The 24,899-nt window shown below is 33.6% G+C and overlaps 1 protein-coding gene across 1 annotated transcript; it reads right to left on the bottom strand.

Moving 5' to 3' along the window:
* Nucleotides 1-10,235: 10,235 nt before the first annotated feature.
* LOC149248012 (allene oxide synthase, chloroplastic-like) lies at nt 10,236-12,015 on the bottom strand. The gene has a single exon (XM_089455979.1). The coding sequence runs from the start codon at nt 11,886-11,888 to the stop codon at nt 10,440-10,442; it is 1,449 nt and encodes a 482-aa protein (XP_089312105.1). The 5' UTR covers nt 11,889-12,015; the 3' UTR covers nt 10,236-10,439.
* Nucleotides 12,016-24,899: the final 12,884 nt, after the last annotated feature.

The following is a 24,899-nucleotide window of genomic DNA, read 5'->3' as shown; positions in this document are numbered from 1 at the left end:
AAAATAATTTTGTCTTAAACTGTTTTTGTCTTAAATATAAAGTTTTGTCTTAAAATATTTTTGTCTCAAATTGTTTGTCTTAAATATAAAATTGTCTTAAAATATTTTTTTCTTAAACTGTTTTTGTCTTAAAAATAAAGTTTTGTCTTAAAATATTTTTGTCTGAAACTATTTTTGTCTTAAATCTAAAGATTTGTCTTAAATATAAAGTTTTATCTTAAAATATATTTGTCTCAAACTGTTTTTTGTCTTAAATTTCCTATTTAAGACAATTCAATTGATATTAAATTTTAATTAAAATAACTAAAATAAAAAGTGACTTTTAAGATAAAATGTTTCTTTTGTCTTAAAAAAATGTCTTAAAAGTGCCCTTGGTGTAGTAATGTCTTCACCTCCCATCTATATCTATATCTCCCTCTGCCTCTCCTTTGTCTCTCAATATGACCACCAAAGCATACACACTCTTTCTTCATATCTATTTATCTCTCCCTCCCTCTTCCTCTTTGTCTCCCTCTCTCCCCCTTCTATTTATCTTCCCTCCTGATCTCCTCTCTCCCTCTCTCTCTCTGCCTTATCACTCCCTGTCTCTCTCTCTCCACCTTTCTCTGTATATGTCTTTCTTCTTACCCACCTCTCTCTCCCTTCCTCTCCCATGTTCTCTCTCTCTTCCATTTTGTCCCTTTCTCTCCCACCTCACTCTATCTACCCTCCCCCCCCCCGCTCTTTGCCCTCCAACTTTGTCACCATCTCCCTCTCTCTCCTCTCTCCATCTCTCTGCCCTTACTTCCATATCTCCTTCTTTGTCTCTCTATCTCACCCAAAATATACACACTCTCTCTCCATCTATCCCTTGTCACTCCTCTCTTTCTCTCTCCACTTTTCTCTCTCAATGTATTTCTTCTTCATTCCCTCTCTCCCCCTCCAACTCAATCTCTTTGTCCCTTCCTCTCCCCTCCTCTCTCTCAAGTCCTCTCTCTAGTCCTTCCCATATCTCCATTTCTCTCTTCTCTCTCTCTCTCTCTCTCTCTCTCTCTCTCTCTCTCTCTCTCTCTCTCTCGGCCCTCTAACCTTTTCACTATCTCTCTCCCCCCTTCATATTTGTGTCTCCCACACTCTCTCTCTTACCTTTTTCTCCATCTCTTACTGCTCTCATTCTCTCTCTCTTCATTCCTCCTCTTCCCTCTCCTTCATTATATCTCCTCTTTCTTGTCACTCTCCCCTATCTCTCCACCTCTATCACTCTATGTCTTTGTTCTTCCCTCCATATATATCTAGAGTTAATATATATCATGATATATTAATATATATTATAATATAACAAATTGAATATTTTTTTTTTCTCGTTAAGACTATGCTATTCTATTATATACATAAACAGGAAAACAGTTACAGTCATGGGGTCATACTGCCAAAGGCCATGGATGGCACTTTGGACTGAAAGTAATCAGAAAAAGTAGCCCACGCAGGGGCACCGCCACTGAGAAAAATCACCCGCGTAGGGGCGTTAAACCACTGAGGTGCTGTAAGAGCAAAAATTGACATCCCACGCAGGGGCTCAAAAAAGAAAAAAGAGACCTTCGTTAGGATCCCTCGCAGGGGCATTGAAAAACATTGAACAAGATTTCTTTCGAACCATACAGAAACATCAAAAACATACAGTAAGCCATTGTAGCAAACATAGAAAATCATGGGAGGACCTGAGTAGCGTCTGAATAGGTGATGCTGAGCGAACGGATGACTATTTGTTCGGCTCCTCCTCAATGATCTTGCGCCAACCATATCCTTCCGGGAGAGAGTCCCATGCTGTCTTGTCCCTCGCTGGAGAAGGCGCTGCCTGAGTCGGAGGTGGAATGACAGCATGCTCTAGGCCAACCTCTGGCGAACCCTCAACATCCCTTGAGCTTCCTGCCTGGTGCATCTTCGTGCTGGGTTGTTCCTCGCCCTCATCCTTCGGTTCTTCAAGGAAAAGGACCGAGACATGGGCGTTGATGCGAGAATTTCCCTGGGAACTGCTGAAGGAGAAGACGGCAGTGCCAAACGCAGGTAGTGGAGCCGAGTCCGAATCTGGACTGCTGGAGTCCAGGAATTGGCTCGATTGGATGGGATGGGCTTCTGCAACTTGATGGCAGAGACATCGACAGCAGCGGGATTGGGGAGTTGCAACTGAGGGACGAGAAGACCTGCCTCTGCTAGATCCTCGACGGCTGAGAAGGCGCTGTCGAGGCCTGACCATATTTCCACAGATAGCAGGGGAAAGAACAAAGCAGGATAGGAGGAATTGGGGAGAATGAAACGCCCTTCACCCACCCTTGCAGACCTGATGCCACAGTCAATTGACAGAGGAGCGACGTGAGCACTGGCTCTGTGAACCCTCGACCAAGCAGATGCACACTCCCTAAACCATAGACCCAATTCCGGATTCTGAGCTCGACCCAACACATTACATTCCATCCCTTCACCATTCTTATGCTCCTCCTCTGTTCCTCGAACTCTGCATGCCATAACTGCACTCTGAATTCGCTCTTGAACCCCGGACAGGGCAATGAATTGCCGTCCCTGATCGCACCTGAACCCACGCTTAAGATCCATGGCGGTGGATCGCAGTTAATGCTTGTCTTAGGCTTGGGGCCGCACATGGTCTCGATGTGGCGCCTTGTTTTCAACCGTCGTGTCACCCGCATCCGGGGATAACAAATTGAATATTATATTAAATTTAATATTACATTAATCCAAAGTTATTAAATTTAATAATATTAATATTAAATATAATATTAATATTATAATATCAATATTAGATTTAATGATGTTTTTTACATGGTATGATAGCAACATTTATAATAAAAATACATCAAATTAATATTTTCAAATATTACAACTTTGATGTGGAAATATTTATGTCTTTAAACATTTTCATATATCCCTAGGATATGGATTTTCATTTTAAAGATTCATTTTACAAATGTTTAGTTAAAAGAAATATTAAAAGATTTTGGAGCAAGATTTTATATTCTTTGTGTTGAATTAACATTTTTCCTTTGATTTAAGAAATGGTATTGACTTTAATAAAGAGTAAAAATGTTTAAAATTTTACCTGATTTGGAATTTTAATTTGGTAAAAAAAATTGTTAAAGGTAAATTTATGGTCCATTCAAATTCATGTATATGATAAAGGAACTATTAAACACATGAGATCATTTACTATCCATTCAAATACATAGTTATATTTTAACAATTAATCATGGTGTATTAATAAGATTAAAACTATACATATAATTTAAGATTAACCGATATTAGTGAAAATTATTTTTATTTATTTTTTAGGACTGATATACTTACACATAGAGTTGGAATTTGGACTCCTTTGTACCCATCACACAATTTGTTTTTGACGTTTGTCAAGTTATGTTTAAAATTTTGTGCTTCGAGAGTGATGTTTTGATAAAACCTTCACCAATAAAGGTTTGAATAAAATATTACTCTTCAATAACACAATGATGTTAATTTTTTTTAAATATTTATCATAATAACAAAATGACCATAACACACAAATGACATATTGAATCATGAATTTTGGTTTGAAATTACATGGAACACTCACAATAAAATCTCCATAACCCCAAATTGGTTGTATGTGTTTGTTAGTACAACAATACTATTAGTATTACTCATGCATATATTTATCTTTTCATAGGCATTTTATTTTTTCAATGGTTATTTACCGAGAATTTTACCAAAACAAAAATCAATAGACCTCCCAATCATATTTTATTTTCAAACCAACTCTATGCATCACTATTGGGAAATATCAATCCATAAAAGGAATATCCTCATTGTTAGAATTGATGGAGAAAGTTAGTCTTTTCCACGTTTGGTTGTTTGTTGTTGTAGGATAGGATTGAGACCCTATGATTAGGTCTAAGATCCTATTATTTAGGGAATGGTTCAAACCACCCTGTTTATGTGCTAGTTTATATGTAACAGGCCTTTGTGAGAAAGAATGTAGAGCGTTCTGCCAGTGGCAGTCTGCAGGTGCAGTCTCTCACCTAAGAGTTTCCCAATTTGATTAATAAAGTTGATTCTTTATTTTTTATCATGGTATCAGAGCTTAGGTTGGATCTCAAGGTCAAGGTCAAGTTTTTTGAATGATTTAGTGATCGAGCGTTGTGGGTGATCGAATGTGTTGATCATAGTTGGGATTGTTGGAGCTGCATCCTGCTATCTGATTCATTGTTTGGCGCCCACCATGATTACTGTGATTGATTTTGATTATCGGGGTGAGTGTTGTGATTACCCACCGATTCGCATTGACTAGTTGTGGAGTCTATCCTGCTACGGAAATTGTGGAATAGCTCGGTGATTTCTTGATTCCCCGTATCGAAGTTAGTGCAGCCGGAGACCAAGCAGTGAAGGCCAAGATTATAGTTGGTGCAGCCAGAGATCAAGCAGTGAAGGCCGAGATTGCATTTGGTGTAGCCAGAGATCAAGCAATTGCTAGGACGGTCGAGCCTGTTTGCTCAGGGCGCAAAAGATCCTGGCTTAACAACATCCACGGGATCATCTTCCGATCCTAGAATCTCTATGTGATCAGATCACAAGGCACTAGGGCGGGTCGAGCCGGTAGAGAAGAGGGAAGAGGAGAAAAATCCTCGTAGAGAGCCTGCTATTTTGACCTCTGTTCCTCCATTTGCTCCAAGAAACTGGAACAACGACATAAACATCCAGTGGTGGTGTTGACGTTGGTGTGGCATGGATGAGAGAACCGTGCTGCAGTGAGTGTGAGCATGAAGGTTGAATTGTGGAGCTTTCCTAGTTCCGGTGAATTGTGGGCAAGGTCCGTTGACCTAAAAGCAACGGTGGCAGCGGAATAGATGCTCGAAAGTGGTGGCATCTCGACTCTAAATAGATGCTCGAATAGATCTGTTTTGCAGGGCTTGTAGAAACAACCATTGTTGATGACAAGGAGGAACCCACCAGAGAGGAGGTCGAGGTCGTGAACGTGTGAGGGTCTTGCTTTGTGTGGAGAAGCTTGTGTTTAAGTAGGCTATACAGAAAGCAAGGTATTCAAAGGCCAGAGTGGTGTTAGAAGTGGTGTTGCTGCTTCGTCGTACTCATCGTCTTATAGCAAGGCCGAAGGTACGTAGATCGATCCTGCGTGGAGGTTGGGTCTCTGTTGTTGGGAGCTTTCCTCACAAGTATTTCCATGAATCCGGATCGGTGGCATTGTGTTCGTGGAGACAAGATCCACTTGTCGTGGTCAAGGAGTTTGAACGATTGCTTGGTGGTCGGCTCTAAAATGACTGAGTTGAAGTTCGTGTGGTGGCAGCTTGATTCAGAGGTCCTATAGAGCAAATTTTTATGGACAATGTTGTTTTAGTTCCTCTGTCTAGCTAGGAAGCTTCTCCTGTGGATTGATTGCATGGAGCATGTGAACACTATGTTTAATTGGTGTTGCTATTGGTTTGTGTAAATGTCGACATCGTTTATGAATTGGGAATTTCAATTTGACCTGTGCATGGGACAAAGTGTTGTTTAGATCCCTCATTGTTCGATCAACCAGGTGGCCCATCCCTATGTGGTTAGAGCATGAGCGTTGTTGGAGCGAGTACTATTGGAAATTGTATAGTAACGTTTAGAGCTAGCATGTAGTAGTGCAGTGGGAAGCGAACTGTTTATGATCGAAGTGTTCATGCACACTAGATGTTGGGGAGAAAATAGAAGGAGAAATAGGTCAACAAAGGACACTAAAAGAGTCTCGAAGAAAACTAAAGAGAAAGCATCAAGGGACAAATGCTATATATTGTTTTGCTGAATTTTCTGAAGAGTTTCCAGTCGACATTGATGGACTTATAGCTGATCAAGTCAAGGATCATGATGCAGATCTAGAATTTAATGAAATCGTTAAGAGGTTAATGCCGGATCTACCCTCTTTTTTAGGTATGAATTATGAAAGCTGGGCAACTGAAATGAAAACAACATTATGGAAGGTAAATTTATTGAATTATGTTGAAGATGCTATCAATTTAAACTATGATAGTGGAGATGCATCAACATTACGTCTTATAACATCCGCATTAGATGAAAACATCATGTTTAACATACTACATGAATATGGTAAGATTCAAAATGCAAAAGTTTTGTGGGATATTTTAGAAATGAAGTACAGTTTGAATGAGGGCAAATATGATGAAGGTATTGCTCTTGAAAATGATGATTGTGTTTTCAATCCCATAACTGATTGTGAAACTGAACATGTCAACATTGAAGATGCAATGATGGGTGATGAATGTGTGCCTATAATTGACATTAAAACATGTGATGATGAAGAAACAACCATTGTTGTAGAATCTAAATTTTTTTATGAAGAAAGCTTCCCTGATGCAGAGACCTATGAAGTCAAATTTGATGAGATCTATGTATCTCATGACGAGTGGATTAATCTGATGCATGAAAAGCATCTTATTGATGAGTTGTTGTTCAATGAGAAGAAAAATCTATCTCCATATGCAAATCAAATGCAGGACAACATGTTTATAACAACATAATTGAGTAAAGAGGTTGAAGGCATGAATCAACAAACTATGTCAGCAGAGAGAGATGGAGAAATGAAAACTCTCTTGAAGGAGAAGGAAGACAAGATCCAATATGGTCCTCTTTATGAATCTAACATTGTTTTTAAGTGTGCAAATATTGGAATTCAAGAAGAAACAATTGAAAAGTCCCAAGAACCTGCAACATTGAATGTTAGCCTACAATCGAGATCAAGAAAGAGGAGGATAAGAGTTCAAGTGTTTCTCCTTTGGGGTAGAAAACGTAAAAAGGAGGAGAAGCTCCATCACTACCTTATGGCAAGAAAAGTGAATATGAAACTTCATTGACGAATGAACAAGCATGGACTCTCAAACAAGAAGACAAAAATGAAAGCTCAGTTACCAAGTTTTTTATGTACTATTGTAAGCCTAGCTGAGACTAGACCAACATGCATATGCTATTTTTCCAAGCACCCTTTCTCCATTAAGGGGGAGTGTTAGAATTAATGGAGAAAGTTAGTCTTTTCCACATTTGGTTGTTTGTTGTTGTAGGATAGGATTGAGACCTTGTGATTAGGTCTAAGATCCTATTATTTAGGGAGTGGTTCAAACCACCATGTTTATGTGCTAGTTTATATGTAATAGGCCTTTGTGAGAAAGAATGTAGAGAATTCTGCTAGTGGCAGTCTCCAAGTGTAGTCTCTCACCTGAGAGCTGCCCAATTTGATTAATAAAGTTGATTCTTTATTTTTTATCATTCATCATCTCAATGGAATGTAATGTCTTTTTGAGGTTCATGTCAAGTAATGGCCTCTACAAAGGACACTCAAGACCCGAGGAAAGGAGATTTAAAACTTGGTTAAGAGCAGGGGGCGTGGGGGGGTGGGTGACCTAATATTTGATGAAGAATGATATATCTATCCAATGGAAAGGCCTTCCAAGGAGAAGATCAGATAAAGTAAGGTTGTTGGATTCATTTTCTTCAGTTAGGTTTACATAATAAACATGCTACCTTTTAATAGTATTTGATGAAGAATGATATATCTATCCAATGGAAAGGCCTTCCAAGGAGAAGATCATATAAAGTAAGGTTGTTGTATTCATTTTCTTCAGTTAGGTTTCCATAATAAACATGCTACCTTTTAATAGAACATAATACAACTTCTTTCACCACTTGAAATTGAGGACTCTACATTAAGTTGAGTGTGAATCAGAGGAAAAGTACCTTTAATGACTCCTTAACACAATCCAACATCTGTAGAGGAGTCGTTAGACAATCTTTCTACACCTACATATGAATAAAATATTATTAAACAAATGAACTAAAATAAACAAATAAACATAATTATTTATTAAAATAAAACCCAAAAGCAACAATGCGTACATATTTTACCCACTGCACATAATGTGGAATGTACATCAACCACCACTATAGGGTTTAATTAGTGAAATTATGACCTCCTCTCCCATAGGATACCAAATGTAAACAATAAAAAAAACTTTAAAAAACACCAATATCAAATCTAAAGAGAAAACCCAAATTCAACAAAAACATACAAGCAGGAAAAACCATTGACATAACAAAAACATCAATGGAAGAAAGAAGCATAATAAGAAAAGGAAAGACAAATCAATAATGTACAATGGAATTGAACTCAACTCAACAACTAATGGCCCTCTATGCCTTGCTCTGTAGTAATGTTCCTTTTCGCTCTATTAAGTTTGAATGGAGAAGGGAATAGTGGTATACAAAATGGAAGAAGATAAGAAAATGTGAATTTCGGGAATATATCTAAACATTACATATAATGAACAAAGGCAATTAGTATATATACCTATGATGAACAAAGAGTATTTACATAAATTAAATATAGTAGCATCTTCTCAACAACTCCCATCCTATGTCCCCCATCACTCGAGGAACTGAGCCACTACATCCTCCTTCTCCTGCTACCATCGCACTTATTCTCTAATGTTTATTGACAAACACATGTCATTGTCTGTTGTAGATAAGAAGGTCGGTGATGGTTCCTTTGGCTTCTCTTCAAATTATTGTTCCTCTCTCTATGCTTCTCCCAACATATTCAAATTTTGTTGAGCTCATTTCACATTTGGTGGAACCCATGATGGTTAGAAGATTAAAGGGTCAAATTACGATATCAAGGGTTCAAATTTCCCTTGCACTATGCACGCACCTCTATTAGTTGAGGTGTTGAGGACGCCTGCACAATGTCTATTTACCTGGTCTTGCAGAATATTAATGACCCATTGCACTTCATTGTTGGGACCACCAGGTTCGGCTCTACAACGACAACTGGAGAACTACCATCCCACCCTCAATCTCCTAGAGGAAATGAACCAACATCACTATTCTCCCACCCCCACATAGCAATTGTGGTGTTCCACAACATATGGTTTACGAAAATTTCCATGGGCTTATAGCTCACCTCTTGGAAAATATTTTCATCGACATTTTGTACCTTCGCATTCAGAAACTCCAAGATCTTCACTTTTGGTAGCCATGGTGTGCATGAGTTTGCATTCTCCTTCTGGTCTAAGCCCCATCCCTGAGTTTGTTGTGCACCAATGAGCCTTTCTAGCTCAACTCGGTCTTGGTGGGTCGCAGGGTGACAAATTAGGAGGAAAATTCAAAGCAAATGAAGAAATTTCAACTTTCATCTATTAATATTTGTGTCGTATTTCTAATTTTCTCCTAACTTCTAATTCAGTAATCTGCGTTTAGTTTTGGTGTGATGTTAGTGACTTTGAATTAATGGTGTGATACATAGATCCATTTTAATTCAAGATTTACCAAGAACATAGAGGAATCAAATCTCTTTGAAGTGCAAATATTTCCTCAAGTTTTACACTTGCTTTTTGAGATATTTGAACCATCTCGGTGCTTCGTAGATCCGAAGTTAAAATGGGTCTATATTGGTTATAAGCCAATTTTGAACTATGAGTAAATCATAAAAAAAACATATGGGTCTATATTGGCAAAATTGAATAACAATGGAAAATTCGATAATAAAATTGGATCCTTTAAACTATAAACAAATTTTGAATTTTTTAAATATAAAATAAACTTTAAAAGCAAAAGTATGTCACCCATTGATTATTAACAAAATTGGATAAAACACAAACGTTGACGTTTTGGGAAAAAAACAAATTGTCACAAATAACATTTTATAAACTTTAATACACATCACAAAAGACGGTCATTGTCAATTTTTTAAATGTATACAAACGCACATTTTTCTCGTCAAATTCCACCCCTTTTTACACATTGGGATCATATTGGGCTATAGAATGAGCCTCTCAAGACAATAACATTGATTCATATAACATTCTTTTAATTTATAAATTTAATTAAAAACAAAAATCTCACAATTTAATTTGTGATTACCATTAAAAATATTTTATGGAAATTAAATCTTTACAATTTAAATTATTATTAATAATTAAATTAAAATGATAAATATACTAATAATTTTATTCTCTAAATTTTATTTTAAAAGGGAAAAAAAATAGAGCAGAGAGTAAAGTGCACTATTAAGCTATAACATAACAATAAATAAAATAATTTTCAGGGAAAAAAAATACTATAAAACTGTTTTTACAATCTATTCGTTCTAAAGATCTTATAAACTACAGTAAGTAGGTAATCCCTAAAAGAAAATACCATAATATAAAACTGTATCTACAATCTATTCCTTCTAAAGATCTTATAAACTATGGTACCTAGGTAAGATGGAAGGAGCCCAAACTCATGATGCCCATTGACCTTTAATTTCATGTGTGTTGACCGAATGCTTAAGATTATACCTTCCGAGGTCATGACTTTGTGTGATCCCTGTGTCAAACGAAATCCTTATTTCTGCAAGGTCAGGTGGGCGCGACTCCTACTCCATGTTAGAACGTGGCCTTATTCAGAGCTGTGAAAAAGATGCGTGAGGAGGGTGTATCGGGATCTATGTCAATGGAGTCGTACCGCAGATAGATGTGGGCAACGAAAAGACATGCTAAAAGTATTACAATGTTCTTCCCTGGACACTGTTTGTTGTGCATAGAGGGTTCTTCTGTTTCAGGGCCATTCGACCAGAACAAACACTGCAGCAGATTCTGACCTTTATCCCCGTCATACATGAAACGATCCGGAGTAAATTGGTGTGCATCCTCGAAGACGTGAGGATCTCTCATTGCCATGGGCTGATACCCGGCCAGAAGCTCACCTTTCTTCACCAGATAACGCGCATCGTGCGACTCGAGAACGAAGTCTTCCTTGGCTTTCGCATACTGAAACGGAACCGGCGGGTCCATCCTCAGCACTTCGTACACTGTTGATCGAACTAGACGCATGCGGTTCAAAGCCTGGGCGTCTAGACTGTTGTTATTAGCGCGGAATGCCCCTCGAACCTCTTGTGCCAGATTTCTCTGCAATTCACCACCCACTTGAACGATTCGCTTGATGATGTTTGGAAGCAAAATCATGAGTCCTCCGAAGGCATTGAAACAGAGCAAAAAGAGCAAGTTATGGCACGCTTCCTCTTTACTCACACCTAAACTCTGATGTGTATCAAGAACCTCCGTTTCGTAGAAGAAGTCGCGCAGCCTTCGGTAGTCCTTACGCGCTAAAAAGGGAGGCAGAGGGACCGCATGGATTGTGATTTCGTCGAGGATCTTTGGTAGGATGCCACTACTGGCAATGGGAGCCAGCTGAAGTGCAAGCCACTTTTTAACGCAGGAAGGCCCATCGTTCCCGAGGTCCGTTTCACTGGGATTTCGGTTGACCATACACCTGCACAGAAAATTAAAGAGCATATGTTCATTATGGCCATTAAATGGCTTTTTTCTGCCTTCCGAGAAGTCTTTCTCAACCACCGCCCATAGCTCTTCTGAAGCCTTGTGGAACTCTGGAAACCACTTGTGGGCGTTCATCTTGAGAATGTCTGAGCAAAATTTCTTGAGCTTGGCGTGATGTTCTTCTGAGGGGTCCATGTAGGACAACACCCTGAAGCCTCCAGTGAAATCTGAGCTGGGGATGTAATTACCAATGAAAACATTTCGCTTTTCGACTTTCGTCATGTCGAACAGCACGCGGAAGCTCTTGGAATCCAGAAGAACGATGGCCTGTGCTTCCGGAAACAGTGGCGGCCCTGGTGGCAGATTCACTCTATAAACAGTGCTCTTGTACTTCATCATTCGGCTTTTGAAGAATTCTTCTGGACCTTCTTTCACGAAGTAATCATATCTATCCTTGATCGCCCCGGCGATTCCAAGGCCATACGTTCCGGGAATGTCCTCCACAGTTCCGAGGCCATAGGTTCCGGAAATGTCCTCGGAGGCCGTTGCAGAAGCCATACGTGGTGCTATTTCTATTACAGGCTGAAACACAAGTCCACCGCCTGATCGCTACTAGGTAGCAGTGAAAACCAGCGTAGGATGTTTCATCCGAACACCTTCTCGGTCTATATTTATGCAAAAAAAACAGACAATCAAGAATTTTAATGCCCGCGACTCGGCGGCAAAAATCCAGATTCTAAAGCTGTACGACAACCAGACTTTATAACAACCATAAGGATTTTATAATGTTAATTATTCGGAAAGAGAGCGTTCATTTCCAAAGTTTTTCTAGATGCCCCTTGTAGATGCCTATTGTAGATGCCCACTACAGTTGTGCTTTCATCCTCTTCCGTCCTTATGATGTAAGACAGATGACGCCATCTCTAAATCGTATCTTATGTCACTTAGAGCGCGTCACGTCCTTCCCATCTTTACTTTCCACATGCCAACAGACTGTGTTTGCTTTAAGTCGTGGGTCAATTACTCGATGCTCAGTGTCAACCGCCCCATTCGTTTCTGTCCTTCCCATCTTTTTACTTTACGTCCTTTCCATGCCACCTGCTCCCCATCAAATTAGAGAAAAGAAGAAGAAATGGCACCAATGACCAGACCACCATTCATATTATACAATCCAGTTTATTTATAATTTTAGATTAAAATGTAAGGTAATTATAATATATATGGAAATGATTATGGTTATTAAATTTTTTATATGAATTATACAATCTAATTTATTTATAATTTTAGATTAAGATTATTTATAATTTTAGATTAAAATATAAGATAACTATTATATATAAAAATATATAATAATGATTATAGTTGTTAAAGTTGTTTTATATTAATATAAAGAAAAATGTTTTTTATTTTTTATTTTTTTTATTTTACTTTTATTATTGTGATAGGCAATCATAAATTTATATATATATATATATATATATATATTGAAATAATTACATTACAATATGTATATATGAATTATACAATCAAATTTATTTATAATTTTAGAATAAAATGTAAGATAACTATTATGTATAAAAATGGTTATGGTTATTAAAGTTTTTTTATATTAATATAAAAATATTAAAATAGGAAGGTTTTTTACTTATGATTTTCATAGGTAACAATAAAGTATTTTATAATTTTTTTTGGTTGACAAAGATTTTATAGCATGTTTTCAATTCAAAAGAAAATAACAATAATATTCTTACTTCCTACAATATTATTATCTATAAATTTATAATTTATATTATTTTTTTTAATTATTATCAATATTTTTTAAAATGGAATGTATTAATTCTATTTAAAAATTAAATAAAATAGAATTTTTTTATTAAAAAATAATTAATTCTATTAACTAAAATTTTGATTTTCTTGTAGGATATCATTATATATACATATATATAGTTGTGTAGTGATAAAATGGTATTTTCACCAGACAACAATCTGAAACAAGAGTGTGATTTTTCGCTGTTTAAAAAATATTTTTGGATGCTTAGACGGATTTAGTACTTGTTTAAAACACATTTTTGAATACATAAAGGGAGAAAGTACTATCAAAAACCCCAGGGGCACTAGAATTCTACAAATTAGACAAGTTCAACTCAAGTTTTTAAAAATCTCTACCAAATTATGAAAAAATTCATTTTGTCTATAAGTTAGACTACAACTATCCTTATTCTTGGGGACTTCAACGCTAGAATTGCTACCAACCAAGACACTCTACTAAGTAATAACACTAACCCTAATTCCTTATGATTTATTGAGGATTATGACTTAGCTAGTAAATTCAAAAGATATAACTAATAACTTATTTGGTATCGAGTTAATCAAGCTTTGCAACTCCCAAGACTTGATTATTTGTAACAAGATTAATAAGTGGCCCACATTTGGCCAAATGAATTATATTCATGGGCTTGGAAGCAATGTTATGGACTATGCAATATCTGATACATGGGTTCTCAACTGTATTGTTAATTTTGACCTCCTAGATGACCATGAGCATGATTCTGACCACAAACCTTTATTCTTGACCCTAAATATTGATATGCACACCAACCACATGAAAAATAAAGGTGAGAGCCAAACGAACACTCATTTTGACAAAAGTAAAATGGATCTATTCTTAAAATATTTAATAAGAGATTTAGGTCTCTTAACATATAATGATAATATGATCACATCTACCACAATTTTACTACAACCCTCCCCACTACCATTAACAAATTCTCTACCGAGGTATCATATAAAAGAACAATAAAACTTCCAATCCTTGGTATGATAAGGATTGTAAGTTTGTCAAGAAAGTGATTAGAGATGCTCCTAACGAGAGTATAAAACTTGAAAAAATAAGAGTGTATAAAGCTCTTATGAAAAGGAAGAAAATGTGTTATATGAATAAGAGGCGTGAGTGTCTTCTTCACCTCTCTAAAGTTGAGCCCATAAAGTTTTGGAGGAATATTCTTGTTCGTAAAATGAAAAAAGATAACTCGATCCTCTTGAAGGATCGGAATATCTATATTAAGAATCTTTATGACTCCTCGGACACCATGGGAAACATTACAAATACTCCTATAAAGGAAGATATTTTTTCTTTAGAAGATGTCAAGTTCAGGATTAAGAAGCTCGCTAATAGGAAATCTAGGAATATTAAAGCGTACTGATCTAGGTGGATCCCTAATGGCACAAAAATAAAGGTTCTCATATTGCAATGAAATCAAGGCTAGATTGGAGAACTCGTCGTAATTTTTCCAATACTGCAAAAGAAGCGTCAATTTGGGTTCATATGTAGAATTTATGTTCAGCCAAAATTGCACTCCAGCCAACTTAACAGCTAAAGTTGGCATAGTCTCGCTAAATGTGGTGAAGGTATTAATTAGGGTTAAACTTAGGAGCACCACAAAATATGGTGGCACCTCGCTAAATTTAGTGGCATTAAGTAGCCCAATAATAAGAAGCCATGTGGCCCAATCAGATGGTCCCACTTAGCACCCCGTTGGTGGCCTATTGGTCCAATCCAACCAAATAAACTTTGTGGCAGTTATGTACTTGGTGGATAGTTTTAAATTAAATGGCAAACAAATCTAACCAATGGCCCACAATTTAAATTAAATGGAAAATGTTATAACAAAACACATATACTTAAACTCGTTCGGTGGTTAGTTGTTTAGTGGTTAGCAATTGGCTTATTGGCTTAATACATATATATATTACAACATGAGTTTTAAATGATATATATAACCTTCTAGAAGATTTAACCATTTATCTACGGCATCTACATCTATCTGACCCTCGAATATGGGGATTTCAATGTTAGCTTGTACCTTAAAGGGTGTGGCATTTCCAAAGTAGCTGTTGGAAGCCGATGTGTCACCCCTGGGTAGCCGTTGAAGGATCTGGGAAAATCTGTCCATCATCATGTTCCTTTGTCGCTTGAGGGCTTCTTCAAGCAACATTTTGATAGGATCTCCTGCCCCTCATCTTTCTTTTCATCTGCCATGGGAGACCATTGGGATTTACGAGGCTGGTCTTGCACAGGTTCGACCAGTTCAAGCCATAAATCCTTATATCCCGGCCTTGTTGGGGACATGCAAAGAAAAACGAAAAAACAGACCGCTCTGATAGCACTGATCCAGATTTAAACAAGAACGCAATAAATGATAGATATAACCATAAATACAGAGATGCATTAGAGATAATACTTCATTTCATTAATGTAAAATACTGAAATATGCTTACTAATAGAAATGGAAATAAACCAGCTAGGGTGATGGTAGCTTATCTCTGAGAGGAGATGCGGCGACTACATGCCTCTGAACTGTGTTACAATGAGGCTCGAAGGCCTATTTATTGTTTTGAAATAATGGAAAACCCTAAACATTGAAAAGCCTAACCCTAGGAGATGAAACACCAAAATGTGGGCCCCGTTTCGAGTAAATTTGTACATCAACATCCCGAGGCCATAACTTCGGCATACGATCTCTGTTTGACACACACAATATCTCGTTAGAAAGATCTATCCGAGGACCACAACTTTGTGGAGATGAACATTAGACCATGGATCATGTTGCTCCTAGATTTCCAAAAAAACGTTGTTTAGGGCCTCAAAATGGCTCCGGAAGTTCAGGACACGAAAAACTACTAAAAATAGTAAATTATGCTACAATTAAAGAAACTGAAAAACTGAAAGAGATAGTTGTGGGGGACCAAGTGGGATAGGTGGGTGGCCACAAACATCCACCTGGATCAATTTTGGTCTTCAAGGGTTTTCTTGGTGGTTTTATAGGTTCTTTATGTCGTTTTGAAGGGTTTTCTTGCTGGGTTTTGTGATTTTGTTTTTGTAGTTTTTGAATAGTAGGATTTTTTCAAATCAATTTATTTTATTTTGCAAAAAAAAAAAGAGAGGAAAAAATGATAGGAAGCCTATCTTGGCTTCAGCCACTGGGTCATTGGTGGGGTTAATGGACAACTGGATTGAGTTCCTCCATCTCGGTTGAGCTTAGAAATATTCCATCGAACTCATTTTTTTCTCATGCTCTGAGAAAAATGACTTACGTAGGTTGCGGTTGGGGTTTTTAATAAGAAATAACACTCGGTCAAGCCATTGGGCTCGATTGAACCATATAACTCAATCTAGCCATAACTCTAGATCGAGCCTCTAACTCAGGCTAAAAAATAGCTTCATCGAAGGTCTTTTTAAATGCTCGATCAAGTTATTTTTAAGCACCTAAACAACTAGAATAAGTTCTTAAAAATTGCTTCATCAAGAACTTAAAATTTTCTTGATCGAGCACTTAAAATTACTCAATCAAGCATCCTTTTTCCACCAAAAAATGCCCTCGCTTTGCCAAAAGGTGTAACCCAACTCCATGCGCTCACCCAATAGTTAATAAGAAGATTGATGGCTAGAGTCTTGCAAAGACTAATAAAGCATGGACTAAATTCAAGAAAACCAAAAAAGTGTAAAGTTCGTTTAGCGAAGAAGTCAAAATCTTCAATTAAGGTATGCTTGTTCTTAAAAAATTCTTGAACTATATAATTTGTAACCTATAGTAATGAATAAATTTGTTTGTTTGTAACTTTTGTTTTGCTTCACATTGGAACAACAACCTCACCCAACTACAAAACTTACCAACACCTCATTCCTCATCCCACTTAGCTTTGAGGGTATTGCACAAAAAATATTAGAATAAATTTTATTTGTAAGGTAAAAAATCATATAAGATTATTGGGTAAAATGTGAAATTGAATAAAGCGTCTTATGTGAAATGATGCATGAAATTAGAATACTTAAAAAACAAAAATGTTTCTGTAAAAGTTATGTAGATTGCATTATAGTTAAAATGTGTTTGTCTGTAAGTAAATTGATATGAGTTAAAATGATTTCATGTGAGGTAAACTTTGTCTAAATAAATTTGAATAAGTATTTCAAATATATAAAGAAAAAATATATATATATATATATATATATATATATATATATATATATATATATATATATATATATATATATATATATATATATATATCTCAGACATGCTTTTTTTTGAGGTAAATTTTAACAAAGGGAAAATAAATAAATATGCATACATATATAAATTTGAAATGTTTTTCTCTAAATAAAAAGAACATGTTTAATGATAATAATATTTTAAATGGAAAATAATGCTTCAATAAATTACACTAATATATATCAATAAACTACACAAATATATATCATAGTTAAAATTTGGGTGTGAGGTAAATTATATCAAGGTAAAAAATAATGAGCATTGATGATATTTTAAAATTTAATTACTACTTAATGATTTCATTATTTAAATGATTATTAGAAATATGAGTGCATAATATGGATGTATAATTTGCTTGACTTCAAATTATTTGAATATACAAGTTGTAGCCCATTATAAGAAAAGAAGAAACAAAACGAAGTATAATTTAAATGTAAAGAAAGTTACAATATTTTAGATAATTTAAACTAGTCTACATCCATCTTAAACCTGGATTTGTCAAGCCTCTATAGTATCAAATATGTACAAGCGCAAATCTATTTTTTAGTGCAAAAATTGAGGAATGGTTTGTACCTAGAAATATTTGATCCCTCTTAGCACTTGATAGAGCCAGGTTTAAAACAAATATAAGTTGGTAAATATTAGAGTAAATTATAATGTAATATATTACACTTTTTCCCATATATATTATTTAATGTGTATGTATATATATATATATATATATATATATATATATATATATAAACCATACTTTTCTCTCTCGACAATGCTAAAGTGAAAAGAAAGGGGAAATGAAAATAAAGAGAAATGACGTCTTCATCGTGATGATGTTTGAAATGAAAATCAAGAAGGTGAAGAAATGTTGTGATTGAGGGATGACTACAAAACAAGGAGATCAATCATTGCAAAGGTCTGGTCAATGGTCACACTTATTCTTCTTTTCTCTTAATAACAATATATATAAATATAGGTGATGTGAAAATTGGATGCAGATTGGGTGGCAAAATCATGATTGTAATTGTGGTGAAACGTCGCTTATGGAAAGTGACATCAAGAAGGACCAGGAATGTATTTTTTGGGTGACATTGAGCATGGATTAATTTACCAACGACTAGGGACGGAATTTGGATTTCTCTTTACCCGTCAATCAAATTCTTTTAACACTTTGAGCCTTTATACTTCCCATCAAGGAACATTTTGTTTAAATTTTTTCTCTTCCAAAATGATGTTTACATAATAAATTCACCCTTCACAAATAAAGATTAGATTAAAAGATCACTCTTCAATTTGAGGAGTGTTAAAACTATTGGCCTAGTCACTTCATGATTATGGATAGAGGGATGGTAAATATTTCAATTTAAAATGGAGTATAAATTCCACAAAATTTACAAAGGGTTTCAGTGATTTAATCCACCTGCATTCACTTCAAACCTTTTGAGCTCCATGATTTGATATATCTTCCTACTTCAATTTAATATATCTACCTTCTTTAGTAAATATACTTATTATTTTCTTCCTATTTGGGAGCTATCTCAAATGTTTATTAGATAGTTTCCATTTTTGTGGAATTTTGAATTTTCAACTTTTTGTAGTTGGAGATAATTATTTAAGGGTGCAAGCACCATATCTCTAGACTGTTATAAGTGAACACATTTGTCCCCACCCTCCTAGATTCTCAAGAAGAATTTAAAAGTTTCAGAGGTGGAAGGAAATGAATTAAGAATATCGTGGGAATGTGAATATCAAGTATACTTATTTCCTTTCGTTCGTTGTTAATTAGAGAAATTTTGAGGTCAAAAATAGGTCTCAAAACAAAAGTGTACAACCAAAATCAGCTTTATAAGAACCAATATGATTCATTATGATGATTTCAACCATGGGGTATGATTCACCATTTTTGGAGTAAAAATGTAAAAAAAAAAAAAAAAAAAACAACAACAACTACTTTTTCAACTCATATTTTAAACTTATCTCCCTACTGTTTTACTCAAGTTCAAGTGGGAGCACTCATTGGATACAAAATTTAATTTCTCATCCAAGGAGTGCCCATATTTTATACTTTTGATGGAACCTGCTTCAAAAAATTGTGAAATACATGTAAAACCTAATTGCAATCATTTTTTTCATGTATTTATAATTTTTTGTGTAGCAAAGTCCATCAAAAGTATGAAACAAGGGTACTCTTTGGATGATGAACTACATTATGCATGTAGTGAGTGCTCCAGCTCGTAGGGAGATAGCTTGTAATTAAGAGTTGAAAAAAATATTTTTTTCTTTTCTCCCTCTAAAATGTGATGACGTAATCTAATATTATTTTATTATTTCCATTATTATTCAATGAATAATATTCTTTAGGAGAGTGATTTTAGAACTCAAAATTTCTCTAGTGACTCTTCATTTTCTCACCGAAAATCATCATAGACTTTTTATCATTGTAACTCGCTCGCAAGTTACGAGATTTGAGTACTTGTGATCCCTTTTCAAGCTTCCCATGTCCATAATGAAAATGAGGCACTTACTACATATTGACATAAGCAATGTGCTATTCAAAACTTTTCCTGGAGAACTATGCGATGTACACTCCTTGAAATACTTAGTGTTAAGAAACAATTCAGAAATGATCTCGCTTCTCAATTCAATGGAAATCCAACAAACCTCCAAGAAATAAATTTGACAAAAGCCTCTAGGAAATAGATTTGACAAATGTTTCACCTTCCATAGTCTTCCAAGTTCTTTTGGGAATCTTATTGGACTTAAATATTTATCATTGAGAGGTTGCCCCACTTCGACCATTTCTAATGAAGCATTTGGAAATATTAAGACCCTAAATCACTTAGGCCATAAAGGTAATGAAGCATCAAAAAAATTGGTTCTTCCTTTGGAATTGGGATCTTAATAGTTGGTTCATTAAAATTAAACAATGTAATTTCAATTTTGAAGGAAAAATTATATTATATTATATTTAATGGATAGAATGTTCACTCAGGAAGCTTTTGAAACTCCACACAATCGTCATATGAATTGCATCAATAACATATTTACGACTAGTAACGATGAAAACCTACATATTTAGTTTCTTATAAAATACATGGAGGTTCTTATCCAAATCATGTCACGAGATTTGATATTGCTAACGATTATGTTGATTACAAAATAATGAAAATAGTGTGTTACGTTATAATAGCTCGTACGTGGAGATATTTTAGAACATGGTGCAAGAGCTATGGAATATTTATGATTGGATTTAGTTGGAGTACCATGACCCACTTTTTTCTTGGATGTGTAAGGTACCAATGCAATTGAATCATCAAGATGTTGATCCTCATGATTTGAGTGTCTTGCACTCTCTTCAACAATATGAGACATTGGAATCCAAGAATGTTTAGGCTGATGAGTGGATTGGGGTTTCTCTCTAAATAAGTTAGTTAGACTCCCAGTAGTTGAATCAACAATAAACATTTTGAGTGACAACCCTTATTATGAAGTAAATGTCTAGTGCCATACCTTTATTTTTCCTCTGATACGTGTTCATGAATCATGATCACAAGTTAGTAAGTTTCATCGCTTTGGTCCCAAGTTTAAGTTTAGGTGAAGAGTATGGTAATGATCCCAAATGAGATTGAATAATTTATATGTAACAGTCCAAAAGTCACAAGTGTGGAAGTCGATATCCTACCACTAGAAGTTAATTTAAATAGTCAAGAAGCTGCAACAAAAATGATAAGCATTGATATAATAGGGGGCATGATGAGAACCTTGCAAGTTCTACCAAATTCCATGGTAAATGAGGTAATCTGCATTAGGGTGAGTAGAAGTCCAGAACAACATTCCCTGATCAAGTCCTATGGAGCTAACTTATTCATGATACATCTATTTTGGATTGTAAGAAAAAGAAAAATCTACATATTGATGGACTCTTTTGGCTTGGTAGAACATGGGCACACATCATTTATCAAGATATATATAGTCAATTGGATGATGCATCTCCCTATCTAGATTGAATTGAATCCCTTGAGCTAAGCAGATGGCCCCCTTCTATTTTGTTGTTTCCATCAAAATAGTGATTAGCAGGTGCTCCATGGTTTTCATTTCATTTCAAAAATTTACAAGCGTGACTGTTAAATTTGAACTCCTCAATCAGGAGGCGGTGGAATTGAATGCATATTGGTTGATGTCATCAACTACATTGGAGAACTATGAGTTGGAGTATGGGAAAGGTAGAGTAGTGTAGCATTTCAGAGTTAGATCTTGAGCTTGAACTTAAGCGGGGAAAATACCAGAAATTCTAAGAAATAGATGGCTATGTATGAGAATACATAGTGACTGATAGGCCCCATTCTAAGATGGAATATGGCTGTAGGGTATTAATAATGTTTTCAAAAATAAAAATAAAAAATTATATTTTATAAATGTCAAGGCACATCACGAGAAATGGTAAGACAAAATTTTTGAATGTATTTAATAGGGAAAATGTTATATGAGAGGCATATTTCTCATCAAATTCCAATGCAGCTAATGACTCAAAGAAATGTGATAGCAAGGCGGAAGTAATGATTATGATTGAATTTAGTAGGTATTCTCAATATCAATAGAATGGGAAGCATACATCACAAAGTATTTTCACTTTCTTTATTTGGATTAAATTTAAATTAAAAAAACTACAAAATTATATTAAACACATGCATTTGAATACTAACTTAATTACATTATAAAAAATAAATTTGAAAATGAATAAAAACAATAAAAAAATGATTTTCTATACTCATTTTGTATAACATTTAACATAAAAATTTACTATAATTCAATATTTAATATTAAAATATGAGAAATAAAATAATTGTTAACGCGGTCGTTACATTTCAACAGAGAATGAGTGGGAACAAGGAGATGGATAAAAATGATAAATTGATTTTTTACTTCCCATTACATTTCAATATACATAGGAATGGAAAATATAATATTTCAATGTGGGAATATCACTAGAAAAATGAAAAACTACTTAAGATAAATTGAAGTGATATAAAATAATTGATTATTTATATTCACTTTCTATTACATTTCAATATTAAAATATGAGTGAAAGAAATGAAAAACTTGTACAAATAAATATGAAAAGAATAAAAAAATTGGTTATTTAATAACTTTCTATTACATTCTAATATGATAATATTACATTACATTTCAATAAAAATTTCTAATATTACATTACATTTCAATAAAAAGTTCTGTAAAGATTAATAAAAATGACAAAAATAATTGATTGCTTATACTTATTTTTCATTACATTTCAATAGGTAACTTGAATGGAAAAAATGAACAATGTATGCAAATGAATAGGAATAATCAATTATTTATGTTCACTTTCTATTGCATCTCCATCTAGGCTTATGAGTGGGAAAAATTAAAAGCTTGTATATGGAGATGAATAAAAATGATTAAAAATAATTAGTTATTTATATTCACTTTCTATTACATTTCTAAATTGGAATGTGATTCAAAGAATGAAAATTTTATACAAATAAATAAAAACTATAAAAAATGGTTATTGATATTCATTCTCGATTATATTTCAAATATAAAAATATTGATTGGAAACTTGACAAAAGATTTGCGCTTCGAGAGATTTGATTCTTGTCAATTCTTAGTAGATCCAAAATCAAAATAAATTTTACACAATAAAATTTTCATACGTGCTCTCATATTTGAAAAGAGAAAACATATCTTCATAGGATATTAGAGAAATATTTTTGTTATTATATTTTTTGAAATATGAGTTGTTTGTTTGTTTATAATATTTTTTTAAATATTACATATCAACTCTATATTAAAAGTTTAATTACTTGTTGATGGAATAAATACTCTTTACTCTTCTTCTCTTAAAATATTTTAACATGCATATTGAAATATTGGACTTATAATCCACATTAAACAATTTACATGCTATATAATATCGACAATATTATTTTTCTATGCCATATACAAACTTCATACTAAGTAATAGTGAAGAACTTACATATCTCTCACATACTAAAAGTTAAAATAATTTATTTTACTAGCAATTATTGTATCTCTCTATAAAAGGTTCATGTAAAAATGAAAGCAAAAATTGAAGTATTTTAGTGGACATTGTTTTTTCATTACTATTTTTTTAATTTTTTAATGTAAGTATTATTTTATTATGTTTTAATATAATATTACATAACAACATATCTTGGCCCAACGACAACATCTCCCTTATAGTGAGCTATAAAGCATCTCTTCATGCAATGATTATTACATTACTTATAAAAAATTAATATATGACTTAGATATATACATTTAAAAACAAAAATGAATACAAACATTTGGTTAGATTTAATTAGAAACATTATAAAACATCCATAATCTCGCTCATAGTATGAGCCCTCCTTCATTCACTTTCACTCTCAAAATCATAAATACGATATTTTAATGTTTATATTAAGTAACATAATAATAAAAAACAACTTATATTCACCTTTTATATATATATATATATATATATATATATATATATATATATATATATATATATATATATATATATATATATATATATATATATATATATATATATATATTGTAACTCTCGGATGAAATTATATATATAGATATAGTGTAACTCTCGGATGAAATGATGTTTTTTAGAATAATGCAAAGATTTTTAGGAATTTGAGTTGAAATTGTTTGATCTATAAAATTCTAGTGCTCAAAGGTTTTTTAAGGTACTAAATCTATTTATGCATTCAAAAATGTATTTTTAAACAACAAAAAATTACAATATTATCCGAGATTAACATCCAATGAAAAGAACATTTCATCTATAAATTAGACTACACCATCATCCATATATAAAAAACTAAAACTAATTAATATTTCTCTTTTATATATTAAATATGTGAGTGTCTCCCACCAAAATTAAAAATTTAATTATTTTTAATAAAAAAAGAAAAATTATAATTTATTTAATTTTTAAGATAAAATTAATATACTATATTTAAAATAATATTGATAATAATTTTAAAAATTCAATTGGATCATAAATTTATGGATAATGGAAATAAAATTATCATTATTGTTGTCTTCTAAATTGAAAACATATTATTTTATTATAAATTAATTTGTTAGTTTATCAAAATCATAAGCAACACCCTTTTTATTTCAATCACTTTAATATTTTTCTGTATAGAAACTCTAATAGCGATAACCCCCACCGCCCACACACACACACACACACACACACACATATATATATATATAGATTTAAGATTATGAAGTAAATTTGATTGTATAATTCATATATATATATATATATATATATATATACTATATTATAATATAGTATAATATATTTCAGAGTTATAAACGTATAATTATTTCAGAGTTAAAACGTTATTTATATTATTTAATGTAAATTATTATATATATATATATATATATATATATATATATATATATATATATATATATATATATATATATATATATATATATATATAAT

This window comes from Pinus tabuliformis, chromosome 7, assembly GCF_031772625.1.
Source record: "Pinus tabuliformis cultivar Carrire ecotype Pingquan chromosome 7, CPIR1, whole genome shotgun sequence".
Taxonomy (NCBI): domain Eukaryota; kingdom Viridiplantae; phylum Streptophyta; class Pinopsida; order Pinales; family Pinaceae; genus Pinus; species Pinus tabuliformis.
The sequence above is the reverse complement of the archived record's forward strand: the minus strand, read 5'-3'. Positions and strand labels throughout refer to the sequence as shown.